The 12,887-nt window shown below is 37.1% G+C and overlaps 1 protein-coding gene across 3 annotated transcripts in view; it reads right to left on the bottom strand.

Moving 5' to 3' along the window:
• Nucleotides 1-12,887, bottom strand: part of LOC123561963 (cadherin-23-like) — a 147,336-nt gene that overhangs the window by 80,030 nt on the left and 54,419 nt on the right. For all 3 annotated transcript variants that reach the window (XM_053529799.1, XM_053529787.1, XM_053529794.1), the window contains exons 11-13: nucleotides 11,551-11,641; nucleotides 9,317-9,474; nucleotides 6,199-6,423 (exon numbers count right to left, since the gene is read on the bottom strand). In XM_053529799.1, coding sequence (XP_053385774.1) covers nucleotides 6,199-6,423; nucleotides 9,317-9,474; nucleotides 11,551-11,641 — 474 coding nt within the window. The remainder of the gene's footprint in view (nucleotides 1-6,198; nucleotides 6,424-9,316; nucleotides 9,475-11,550; nucleotides 11,642-12,887) is intronic.

The following is a 12,887-nucleotide window of genomic DNA, read 5'->3' on the forward strand; positions in this document are numbered from 1 at the left end:
TGTTGCTTATAACATAGAAAAGGTGGAAACCTAGCCTGGGAACCCAGACTGACAATTTCTGATTTTTTTTCTACTCTGGGGAAACCTGTTTCCTGACCGCAGAGTCACATGTATAACACCCGAAATATAAGACTGTATATGATAAAAAACGCGAAGACTTCTAATAGCAATAATCCATGGCTAAAAATACAAACAGAATTTCAACGGAAAAGACATATCACAATGGTTTCCAAACAATTCCGGTCCATAGACAATACCAGTTTGTACCTCCCATAACAATTTTCAAATATATCAGAATAAACTTAAATGTTGGTCATAGCTATCAAATTGTAAGATATTTTATTAATGCAACCCTAGTGATCTACGTATGTTGCTGAATTTTCGACTTTCATTTCTAACATGCGAAAATATGTCTGTATGTTAATTAGGCTATTTATAGGAAATCGATAATCAGCAGTGACATGGATTTCCTCAGTCGTTGATGATGAATGCCAATTAACACTAACTAGAACTGTCACAGTAGTTACGAAAACCCCCACAATACGGTCTTGTCACAGAAGAATGGCAACCATAAGAAAGACATGGCCACTAGAAGGTGCAATTTAAATCGAACTTGACCTGTATTTTATGATGTTTCACATTTGTACCAAAATTTATTTAAATCTGTCAAGCCTTTTGTGAGTTACTGTCCGGCAACCATGAGTTTGACAAAAATCAAGTTGGAACGGGGTCATGACTACATATAAAATTGGTGGATTGTAGCCCCATTACTACATATAAAATTGGTGGATTGTAGCCAAAGTCAAACTTTACCTCTATTTTATTATGTTACACCTGTGTACCAAAAACATTTAAATCTGTCAAGAACTGTCACTGGAGTGTTTAATGACTCCAATGGTGGATGAATATTGCACAGTAGCTTGAGTCTGTGTTAAACAAGAGCTGTCCATAAGACAGACAAGCTCGACTATTCGAAATATTGTCCCAGAAGCAGGAAAATATTACCCAAAAAGGTTAAATATCATAAGAGTTTTAAGTTTAAATGGGGACATAATTTGATCAAAATGAAAGTCAGAGTTATGGGACTTGCTGCTATCAACAAGTTTTATAACCCTGAAGGCACATGTGAAGTTTCAATTCAATATCTTCATTAGTTTTAGAGATAGTAATTGCATGTAAAACTTTAACCAGAATTTTCTAAGTCCAAAAGGGGGCATAATATGCTAAAAATACATGTCAGAGTTATTGGACTTGACCTAGTGAGGCTGGTAATTGATCTTGAAAAAGAAAAAATAAGTTTCAAATCTATATGCCTTTTAGTAATAGCTGTCTGTACTTGCACGCAAAACTTTAACCAGGATTTTCTAAGTCCAAAAGGGTCATAATTTGCCCAAAATACATGTAAGAGTTATGGGACTTGACCCAGTGAGGTTGGTAACTGATCTAGAAAAAGGAAAAATAAGTTTCAAATCTATATGCCTTTTAGTAATAGCTGTATGTACTTGCTCGCAAAACTTTAACCAGATTTTCTAAGTCCAAAAGGGGGCATAATTTGGCCAAAATGAAGGTCGGAGTTATGGGACTTGCTGCTATCAACTAGTTTTATAACCCTGAAGACACATGTGAAGTTTCAATTCAATATCTGCATTAGTTTTGGAGATAGTAACTTGCATGTAAAACCTTAAAATTTTTTAAGTCCAAAAGGGGGAATAATTTGCTCAAAATACATGTGAGTTATGGGACTTGACACAGTGAGGTTGGCAATTGACCTAGAAAAAGGAAAAAAATAAGTTTTAAAGCTATATGCCATTAAAAGATAGCTGTATGTACCTGTATGCAAAAACTTAATCAAGGTGTGATGCCGACGCCGACATCAGGGTGAGTAGAATAGCTAGACTATTCTTTAAATAATCGAGCTAAAAATATCAAATAATAAGAGAGGTACAGAAAAAGTGTATCAAAACACTATACAAGTATAATTCTAAGCAAAAAGGGAGTATAATTCAGGAAATATTGGTGCAAGAGTTATGCACCTTGTGTCATATGGTGTGGGTGATGATGTGGAACAACTATTTTAAGTTTGAATCAAATCCATTTAGAAATAACTGAGATATAGTGAAAATGCATCAAAATTAACCTTAATTCTAAGTAAAAGGGGGCATAATTCATAAAACAAGAGGACCATGATGGTCCTGAATCACTCACCTCTTCCCACATGACCCAGTTTTGAGTATGACGTCGTTTTTTCTATTATTTGACATAGTGACCTAGTTTTGATCTTGACCTAGGTATTATCAAGATAAAAATTCTGACCAATTTTCATGAAGGTCCATTGAAAAATATGGTCTCTAAAGAGGTCACAAGGTTTTTCTATTATTTGACCTATTGACCTAGTTTTCGAAGGTACGTGACCCTGTTTTGAACTTTACCTAGATATCATCAAGGTGAACATTCTCACCAATTTTCATGAAGATCTCATGAAAAATATGGCCTCTAGAGAGGTCACAAGGTTTTTCTATTTTTATACCTACTGGCCTAGTTTTTGACCACACTTGACCCAGTTTCGAAAGTGACCTAGATATCATCAAGGTGAACATTCAGATCAATTTTCATGAAGATCCATTGAAAAATATGGCCTCTAGAGAGGTCAAAAGATTTTAATAATTTTAGACCTACTGACCTAGTTTTTTACCGCAGTTGACCCAGTTTCAAACATGACCTAGATATCATCAAGATGAACATTCAGACCAACTTTCATACAGATCCCATGAAAAGTATGGCCTCTAGAGAGGTCACAAGGCTTTTTTTATTATTTGACCTACTGACCTAGTTTTTTAAGGCATGTGACCCAGTTTCAAACTTGACCTAGATATCATCAAGGTGAACATTCTGACTAATTTTCATGAAGATCCATTCACAAGTATGGCCTCTAGAGAGGTCACAAGGTTTTTCTATTTTTAGACATACTGACCTTATTTTTGACCGCAGTTGACCCAGTTTCAAACTTGACCTAGATATCATCAAGATGAACATTCAGACCAATTTTCATACAGATCCCATGAAAAATATGGCCTTTAGAGAGGTCACAAGGTTTTTCTATTATTTCACCTACTGACCTAGTTTTTTGAAGGCATGTGACCCACTTGCGAACCTGACCTAGATATCATCAAAATGAACATTTAGACCAACTTCCATACAGATCCCATGAAAAATATGGCCTCTTGAGAGGTCACAAGGTTTTTCTATTATTTGACCTACTGACCTAGTTTTTGATTGCACGTGACCCACTTTCGAACCTGACCTAGATATCATCAAGATGAACACTCTAACCAATTTTCATGAAGATCTCCTGAAATATATGGCCTCTAGAGAGATCACAATGTTTTTCTATTTTAGACCTACCGACCTAGTTTTTGACCGCACGTGACCCAGTTTCGAACTTGACCTAGGTATCATCAAGATGAATACTCAGACCAACTTTCATACAGATCCCATGAAAAATATGGCCTTTAGAGAGGTCACAAGGTTTTTCTATTATTTGACCTACTGACCTAGTTTTTGACGACACGTGACCCAGTTTCGAACTTGACCTAGATATTATCAAGGTGAACATTCTCACCAATTTTCATGAAGATCTTGTGAAATATTTGGTCTCTAGAGAGGTCACAAGGTTTTTCTATTTTTAGACCTACTGACCTAGTTTTTGATGGCACGTGACCCAGTTTCGAACTTGACCTAGATATCATCAAGATGAACATTCTGACCAATTTTCATAAAGATCCCATGAAAAATGTGACCTCTAGAGTGGTCACAAGCAAAAGTTTACGGACGCACGCACGGGTGGACGACGGACACCGCGCGATCACAAAAGCTCACCTTGTCACTTTGTGACAGGTGAGCTAAAAATGGTATCAGGGTTATGCACCTTGTGTCACATGATGTGGGTGATAAGGTGGAACATCTATTTAAAGTTTGAATCAAATCGATTTTGTAATAATTGAGATATAGTGAAAATACATCAAAATTAACCTTAAACTAGAGATGCTTTTGAGAAAAGCGCACGTCTCTAACAACTGCTATCATCTAAATAGTATGTCAGTCTTTATATACTGTTTACTTAGAGCACATGCACATGCACATGCACTTTTTTGACACCAAAAGTATAGGCATCCTTTTGAGGTCAAAAGTGCGCAAGAAATCTGAGCATTTTTTGGTAATTCAAGGGCCATAATTCCGAAGTGCCTGGACCGATTTGGCTAGTTATCGAACATGGCCGAGCACTTATTGGCAAACACATTTTGTTCAAGTTTGGCGAAGATCCGATGACAAATGTTTGACTTAGAGTGTGGACAAGTTTTGTGACAGACACACAGACAGGCAGACACACACATAGACAGGAGTAAATCAATATGTCTCCCACACCACTGTGGGATCTTTTACGAATAGATAAACATGTATTAGGTATAATTTCGTCTCACAAAACACGAATTATCAACAAATTTCCGGGCTATTTGAAAGCCACAGGTCGCCCAAACTGACAAATGTTGCAGACTTGCTTTGACTAAGTGGTACTACTGTCGCTGAGTCGCAATTTAATCAATTTGTAAGCTCGTGAAAACGGGCCGTATATGAACTGCAGTGATGATATTAATACTTGCCTTTTTGAAACATCAATCAGATAACAGATTTGATCAGCTTAAAAATAAAGATCTCGAGATCTAACTAAATTTTAAACTAAATCTCCCGTGAAAAAATGGCAATGATAAACAAATACCTGTTTCATCCTCACATTATTCACAAATAATTGATTTTTGTTAGATGAAAACCTGTATCATTAAACTGTTACACTTTTCATCTCAAATGTTCTCAAAATTTAAGAAAAATCTCATGGATATTTAAGTTTCTTGACAGTGGTTAGATGTTGGATTTCTTTCTGTTTCAACCTCTTTGAGTTCATTAATTTTAAAGTGCTTTTAACTTTTAACAGTTCAATGACCTGCTTCCATCACATTTTCTCATTAATAGAAATATTGAAACATTCAAATTGTTTTAAGACAGATTCTGCTCCCTTCAGCTAAATTCATTTTTAGAAGTATATGTCTGGGTTAATACAAATATATGTATGAAAATTAGAACGGTTTTGTTATCGCCAGTTACCCATTTTTCAATATTTTTTTTCTCAGTTTGACTACTTTTGAGTATAAGAGATGAAGTAATAATTAATGCACCTCTTAAATACACTAGCTGCAGAACTGACATTCTGAGGCACATTTGTGGTGCCTGCTTGTGGTGTTTTCTTTCACAAAAATCTCATGAAAACCACAGCTATCTGATAAGGACTAAATCAGTGTGTATATAAAATTAATGGCAGTCACTGTCCAAAAGCTTTAGAAAGAAATCTTAAAAGCTGAATGATTTGGAAAAAAGCTTATATTATTTTTTTTTAGTAAAAACACCAATGATGTAGTGCATCACAAATAATCAAGGACCAAAACTATTCGTTAAAGACTAAATCAGTGTGTATGTAAACAATGACTGGCAGTGAAAAAGGATTAATTTTGAAACAAAATCTGAATATTTTGCAAAAAAAGTTCTTCTAGTTTATAGTTAAGAATTCCTTAGATGTCATTTTCTTTCTAATATTTTACACACTGACTAGCAGCCACAATCAGTGCTTAGAGTGCTTTGATTTTTGACTGTGATGAAAGTTTCAAGCTCATAAGAACCACTTTCAAGTTTATTTTCTGGAAAAGCAAGTACTGTATTCATATGAGAAGATGTAGTTAAGACACAAAGATGCCAGACAGGGTCAAATCCACGATCCTTGAACTACTGCTCCAGTAAGATTTAGACTTGGTCAGACTTTATTAAGGAGGATTTTAAAATACTAGGACTGTATTACCTTAAATACTTCAGAAGCACAAGTTTTCGTTGGCAAGGGCAATTTTTGCTATATTTGTGAGGGCCTACATTTGCAAAATTTTGTTCTTGTATAGATATTCATCATTAGTTTAATTCAAGTTCAAAAGTATGATACCATTTTTACAATTTCACAAAAATGAAACATCGTGGACATACTCAAAATTTTATAGTCACATAATTTTGGTCCAGTGAAAATATGCACTTTTACAGCAAGTTCATCATTATCATTTATTAAATAATTCACTGAAAAATATTAAAACATATGTATTATCATACCGAATCAGTATCTGTCACTTCAATTTCAACATTGTTTGAAATCTGTCTGTAGTTTTCAGGGTTGGCATCAGCCTCAAAGTCTGACAATTCAGTAACTTCAACATCATATGTAGGTCCACTAAACTGAGGCATCTGATCATTCACGTCCAAAATGTTTATTGATACTGTGTCAGAGGCTGTACCAGTATTCCTATCTGGCCTGTTTTGGAGATCATATTCTATCGCCTGTAAAAAATGTTTGCATTGTTTTAGTACCATACATAATGACAAGGTATATCATACATCAGTTTTCAAGTTATACTTTCAAGGAGCATGCCTCCAGATTTAAGCAACTTCTTTCAATATCTAGCCCTTACCCTGCTAAATTTCGGTAATGAACTTGTCCATCTTCAAATTTGGACAGTTCCATTATCTGCTAAAAGGGGTGCTTACCAAAAGGATACTGGCTGAAAAGCAAACAGTGCAGTTTAAAATAGAGCAGCATGATGTTTATGCTCAATTTATTTATTTATTTATTTGGGTTTTACGGCGCACCAACACAGTATAGGTTATATTGCGCCAAACAAGACTACAAATTTTGGTTCCACATCTCATTTACATCGAAATAAAAACATGAGGTATGGAATCAAAATTTGCATACCTGCTGGAATCACAGAGTTACTGCAAAACCAAGTGTTAAGACCCTATTAGTCGCCTCTTACAATCATGCAAGGGTAAGGCAGTGGTTCCAATTCTTTTCATACACGGATCGTCCCAGAACCACATGGGGCTTTAATGCTCAAATAGGTAACACTTTTTTGTGGAGTCAAATAGATAACACTTTTTTGTAGAGTCATCAAAACAACAACTCTGCCAAGCTGCTTTGAAAATTTGTCTGCAATTTTAGGTGATTTTTGAAGCTTTTTCTAAAGAAAACAGGCAAATCCCCCAATCACCAATGTTGCTTTTCTTTTAAACAAATCCATCTCAATTTTTTCCACTAGCAAAATGGTGGGTTCCACTAGCAATTATTAGGGCTGTCTACGTGCTAACTTTATTAAGTTGTCTTGTTGTGGTTTGGTTTCATATAAAAGTTCAGGGTTGGGACAGGCCAAGACTTTTTAGTTTCTGAAGTATGATAGGAACCAAAGTACTCAATGATTCTTTGAACTTGGAAGTTTTAGGTTCTTTCAGGTCACTACCCTTAGTGTTGCTAGCATTTTTGGTCTTAGGGGGGCCTTTTTAGCATGAAGAAACTTGCTATTTTTCTCTTCATTTTTCGCATTTGCGAATCACTGACCAAAACAAAAACAAATATCGCCTAGATGTTTACTTAGATATATGATAATTATATGTTTGTACAATGGGACAAGCGTCTACATGTGGTCACATGATTATCAGTTACAGCCAACCTTTAGTCACTCAGTTATAACCAACCTTTAATCACTCAGTTACAGCCAACCTTTCATCTTTCAGTTGCAGCCAACCTTTCACCTCTCAATTACAACCAAACTTTCACTTCTTAGTTACAGCCAATATTTCACCTCTCAGTTACAGCCAACCTTTAATCACTTAGTTACAACCAACTTTTCACCTCTTAGTTACAGCAAATCTTTCACTTCTCAGCCAACTTTTAAGCACTCAGTTATAGCCAACCTTTCACTTCTCAGTTACAGCCAACCTTTTTGCACTCTTACAGCCAACCTTTCACCTCTCAGTTACAGCCAACTTTTCACTTCTCAGTTACAGCCAACCTTTCACCTCTCAGTAAGAGCCAACCTTTCATCTCTCAGTTACAGCCAGTCTTTAATCACTCGGTTACTGAGGATTTTTAATCACTCAGTTACAGCCGACCTTTCACTTCTCAGTTACAGCCAACCTTTCACCCCTCAGTTACAGCCAACCTTTAATCACTCGGTTACAGTCAATTTTTAATCACACAGTTACAGCCGACCTTTCACATCTCAGTTACAGCCAATTTTTCACCCCTCAATTACAGCCAACCTTTAATCACTCGGTTACAGCCAATCTTTAAATTACTCAGTTACAGCTGACCTTTCACTTCTCAGTTACAGCCAACCTTTCACCTCTCAGTTACAGTCAACCTTTCAATCCTCAGTTACGGCCAACCTTTCACTTCTAAGTTACAGCCAACCTTTCACCTCTCAGTTACAGCCAACCTTTAACCTCTTTGTTACAGCCAACCTTTCACCTCTCAGATACAACTAACCTTTAATCACTCAGTTACAGCCAACCTTTAATCACTCAGTTACAGCCAACCTTTCATCTCACAGCGAAAATTCACCTCTTTGTTACAGCCAACCTTTCACCTCTCAGATACAACTAACCTTTAATCACTCAGTTACAGCCAACCTTTAATCACTCAGTTACAGCCAACCTTTAATCACTCAGTTACAGCCAACCTTTCACCTCTTTGTTACAGCCAACCTTTCACCTCTCAGATATAACTAACCTTTAATCACTCAGTTACAGCCAACCTTTAATCACTCAGTTACAGCCAACCTTTAATCACCCAGTTACAGCGAACCTTTCATCTCACAGCGAACCTTTCACCTCTTTGTTACATCCAACCTTTCACCTCTCAGATACAACTAACCTTTAATCACTCAGTTACAGCCAACCTTTATCACTCAGTTACAGCCAACCTTTAATCACTCTGTTACAGCCAACCTTTCACCTCTCAGATACAACTAACCTTTAATCACTCAGTTACAGCCAACCTTTAATCACTCAGTTACAGCCGACCTTTCATCTCACAGCAAACCTTTCACCTCTCAAGTACAGTTAAACCTTCAATAGTTTTTCACTCGCAGTCAACCCATCTTAATTCCATTTCCTACACAGCAAACCTTTCAGTTAGAGCAAACCTTTCACCTCTTTAACACAAAGTGAACTATTTTACTTTTCCTCAGCGAACCTTTCTCCTTTTTTTTATCACAGTTTATCACAGTCAACTTTTCAGCACTTTGATTTATAGCAAGTGATCCCTTTCACCTCAAACACAACTTTGACACTATGTAGTCAAATTGACAATAAAAACAAAATTCACATCTTTTATCAATATAATATCATCTACATATATAAAGTATAATAAATTTATATCATAAGTAATAATTACCTTGATACCTAGATAGAGTGTTTTAGTTCTACCAATGATTTCTTCACGGTCCACTGAATTATTCAGCAACAGTGGAACTTTGTACATAATGCCATCAAGTATCACATCCCCAAGGGCAAATTTGTTATGATCAAAGGCATAATAATCCCTAGGGTTATCTAAAATGAAAATAATTACATAACATTTTAAAAATTTTCTATATTATCAAAAGCATTTACTAGTGCAAGCACGTGCCTTAACACTTTCCAAAGACATATCACAAGACATAAACTTAGATAAATTCAAACAGCATTTAGAAAACCAGCCGTTCTCCACGTAATCATGTCTCTCTGAATCAACAGCAGCAGACAGCATTGTGAAAACCAAAATTTCTTCAACCAATCAGCACCCTCCCTGAATCAACAGCAGCAGAAACCAAAAGTTCTCCAACAAATCATGCTCACCCACCTGAATGACCAGCAGCAGACAGCATTGTAAAAATTGGGCCTTCTCCAACTTATCATATCTCCCTGAATGACCAGCAGCAGACAGCATTGTGAAAATTGGACCTTCTCCAACTTATCATATCTCCCTGAATGACCAGCAGCAGACAGCATTGTGAAAATTGAACCTTCTCCAACTTATCATATCTCCCTGAATCACCAGCAGCAGACAGCATTGTGAAAATTGGACCTTCTCCAACTTATCATATCTCCCTGAATCAACAGCAGCAGACTGCATTGAGAAAACCAGAAGTTCTCCAACTAATCATGCCCCCCCCCTCCCTGAATCAACAAGCACTGTGAAAACCAGAAGTTCTCCAAATAACCATATCCCACTCCTTGAATCAACAGTAGCAGACTGCATTGTAAAAACCAAAAGTTATCCAACCAATCATGCCTCCCTCCTTGAATCAACAGCAGAAAACAGCTCTGAGAAAACCAAAAGTTCTCCATTTAATCATGCCTTCCTCCCTGACTAAACTACAAACTGAACATTTTCCAAATTATCATATCTCCCTTAATCAACAGCAGCAGACAGCATTGTGAAAACCAGAAGTTCTCCCACCAATAATGCCTCTCTCACACCCCTCCTCCCCCTTGAATCAACAGCAGCAGACATCACTGTGAAAACCAAAAGTTCTCCAACCAATCATGCCTCCCTCCCTGAATCAATAGCAGCAGAAAGCATTGTGAAAACCAGTAGTTCTCCAACCAATCATGCCTCCCTCCCTGAATCAACAGCAGAAGACAGTATTGTGAAAACCAGATGTTCTCCAACCAATCATGCCTCCCTCCCTGAATCAACAGCAGCCGACAGCATTGAGAAAACCATCTTCAAGCATTATTTCAGGCACGTTTAGTTACCCAAGTAGGACTACCCACCCTCTGCAAGCCTGCTGGTTTCCTCACATTACAGAATTATACAACCAAAGAAAAGTTTCAAACCCGCAGCAGTCAGAGCCAAGTGATGTTAGGGCCATGTGATTTCCTTTTTGACGACTTCCCAGCAAGTATGTGATTCCACGTTGGTGACCTAAACTAAAGGAAATCTGCCCCTAACCAAAACCAGTCTCTGTGTTAAGTCTAATTGGTGCAAAAATTAATGAGGTACAGTGAAGTCAATTACTGTCATGGGCATAATATTTGATGACTTTTGCTGTTTTTGTTGGCACATAAACTTGTGGATATCAACTTTTTTATTTGTTCCTTTCCATATTATCTCCTACACTGATGAAAATTAGTCCCTCACAAATTTCTCAATCTGAAACTTGGAAGCTTGCCAAACAAAAAAACTCTACCCTAAAACAAGGGGCTGCGTTTAATAAACGCTTGATGACCCCAGTGGCATCCTTGTCAGTAGATTTTGCACCTAAGTCCAAACCGAGGCCAAGGTCAAGGTCAAACTGAGGTCAGGTGATGTTTGAAGATGAGGAATGGTCATAGTTTACATCTGTATTAGTATCAATTCATTCTTGTACGGGGTACTGATGCTAGACGAAACAGTCCCATTTGGTTAACTAAGAGATGGCCCATATAAAGCAACCTAAGTCCAAAATGAGGTCTAGGTCAAGGTCAAACTGAGGTCAGGTGATGTCTGAAGATGAGGAATGGTCAAACGGACAGGACAATCACTATATGTCTCCCGCATCAGTAGATGCTGGGGGCATAAAAAGAACAGATGGTGATGCCCATATTGATACCACTGCAAAATCTATCCAAGCTGAGATAAAACATATTTTTTCTTCTACATACCTGAAAAAGGTCGCTCCAGCACAAATCTAATTGCATGTGGATCACCAATATCTTGATCAAATGCACCTATGTATCCAACAAGCTGTGAACCCTAAAAATTAATTCAGAATTGCTATATTAAATATATATGTCATAAAGAGGCCTATAGGCAGCCATGGGGGCAGAGCCTACTCCAACCCTGCTGATGAAAACACATTTGAAGCTTTGTAATACCTTCTAAATTTGATCTGAAGATGTGCTAACCATATTCTTTTTGGAATTCCACTCCTGACACTATCTTTTGAAATCACAATAACCCAACTTATTAAATTTGCTATTTTTGGTTTTACCTTAACACAGCCCTAATAAAACAAGAGCTGTCACAGGAGACAGCACGCTCAACTATTTCAATGCTGGATAGTGAAACGTGGCACATCTGAGGAACCTGGAGCTGTCACTGGAGTGTTTAATGACTCCAATGGAGGATGAAGAAATTGCACAATAGCTTGAGTCTGTGTCAAAAGAAAATTAAGTTATAAGAGAGATAAAGTGTATCAAAACACTAAAAATGTATAATTCTAAGCATAAACAGGGCATTATTCATAGAATACTCAGGTGCAAGAGTTATACACCTTGTGTCATATGATGTGGGTGATGATATGAAACAACTACTTCAAGTTTGAATCAAATCCATTTAGAAATTACTAAGAAATAGTGAAAATGCATCAAAACTAAGCTTAAATTCTAAGTAAAAGTGGGCATCATGAAAAATTGGTGCCAGAGTTATGCACCTTGTGTCATATGATGTGGAAGATAAGGTGGGGCAACTATTTTAAGTTTAAACTAGAAAATGCTTTTGTAAAAAAGCGCATGTCTCCCCCAATGCAAAGTCCTATAGGCAAGAAGTCAATAGGGGTCAGGAGCGAAAGTCAAAGAGACACTGATGGTTGGCTGCAATAGGGATCATCTACTTGGCATGTCCAGTCATCCCGCTAAATTTCAACACTCATGGCCTAGTGGTTCTCAAGTCACTGTTCAGGCTCCAGTGACCTTGACCTTTGATCAAGTGACCTCAAAATAAATAGGGGTCATGTACTCTGCATGTCCCATCATCCTATTAAGTTTCAACATTGTAGGTCAAGTGGTTCTCAAGTTATTTCCAAAAAATGATTTTACATGAACAGGCCACTGTGACCTTGACCTTTAATAGACTGACCCCAAAATCAATAGGGGTAATCTACTCTGCATGTTCAATCATCCTATGAAGTTTCAACATTCTGGGTCAAGTGGTTCTCAAGTTACTGATCGGAACTGGTTATCAATGTTCAGGCCCCTGTGACCTTGACCTTTAACGGAGT

The sequence above is a fragment of the Mercenaria mercenaria genome, chromosome 2, assembly GCF_021730395.1.
Source record: "Mercenaria mercenaria strain notata chromosome 2, MADL_Memer_1, whole genome shotgun sequence".
NCBI classification, from domain to species: Eukaryota; Metazoa; Mollusca; class Bivalvia; order Venerida; family Veneridae; genus Mercenaria; species Mercenaria mercenaria.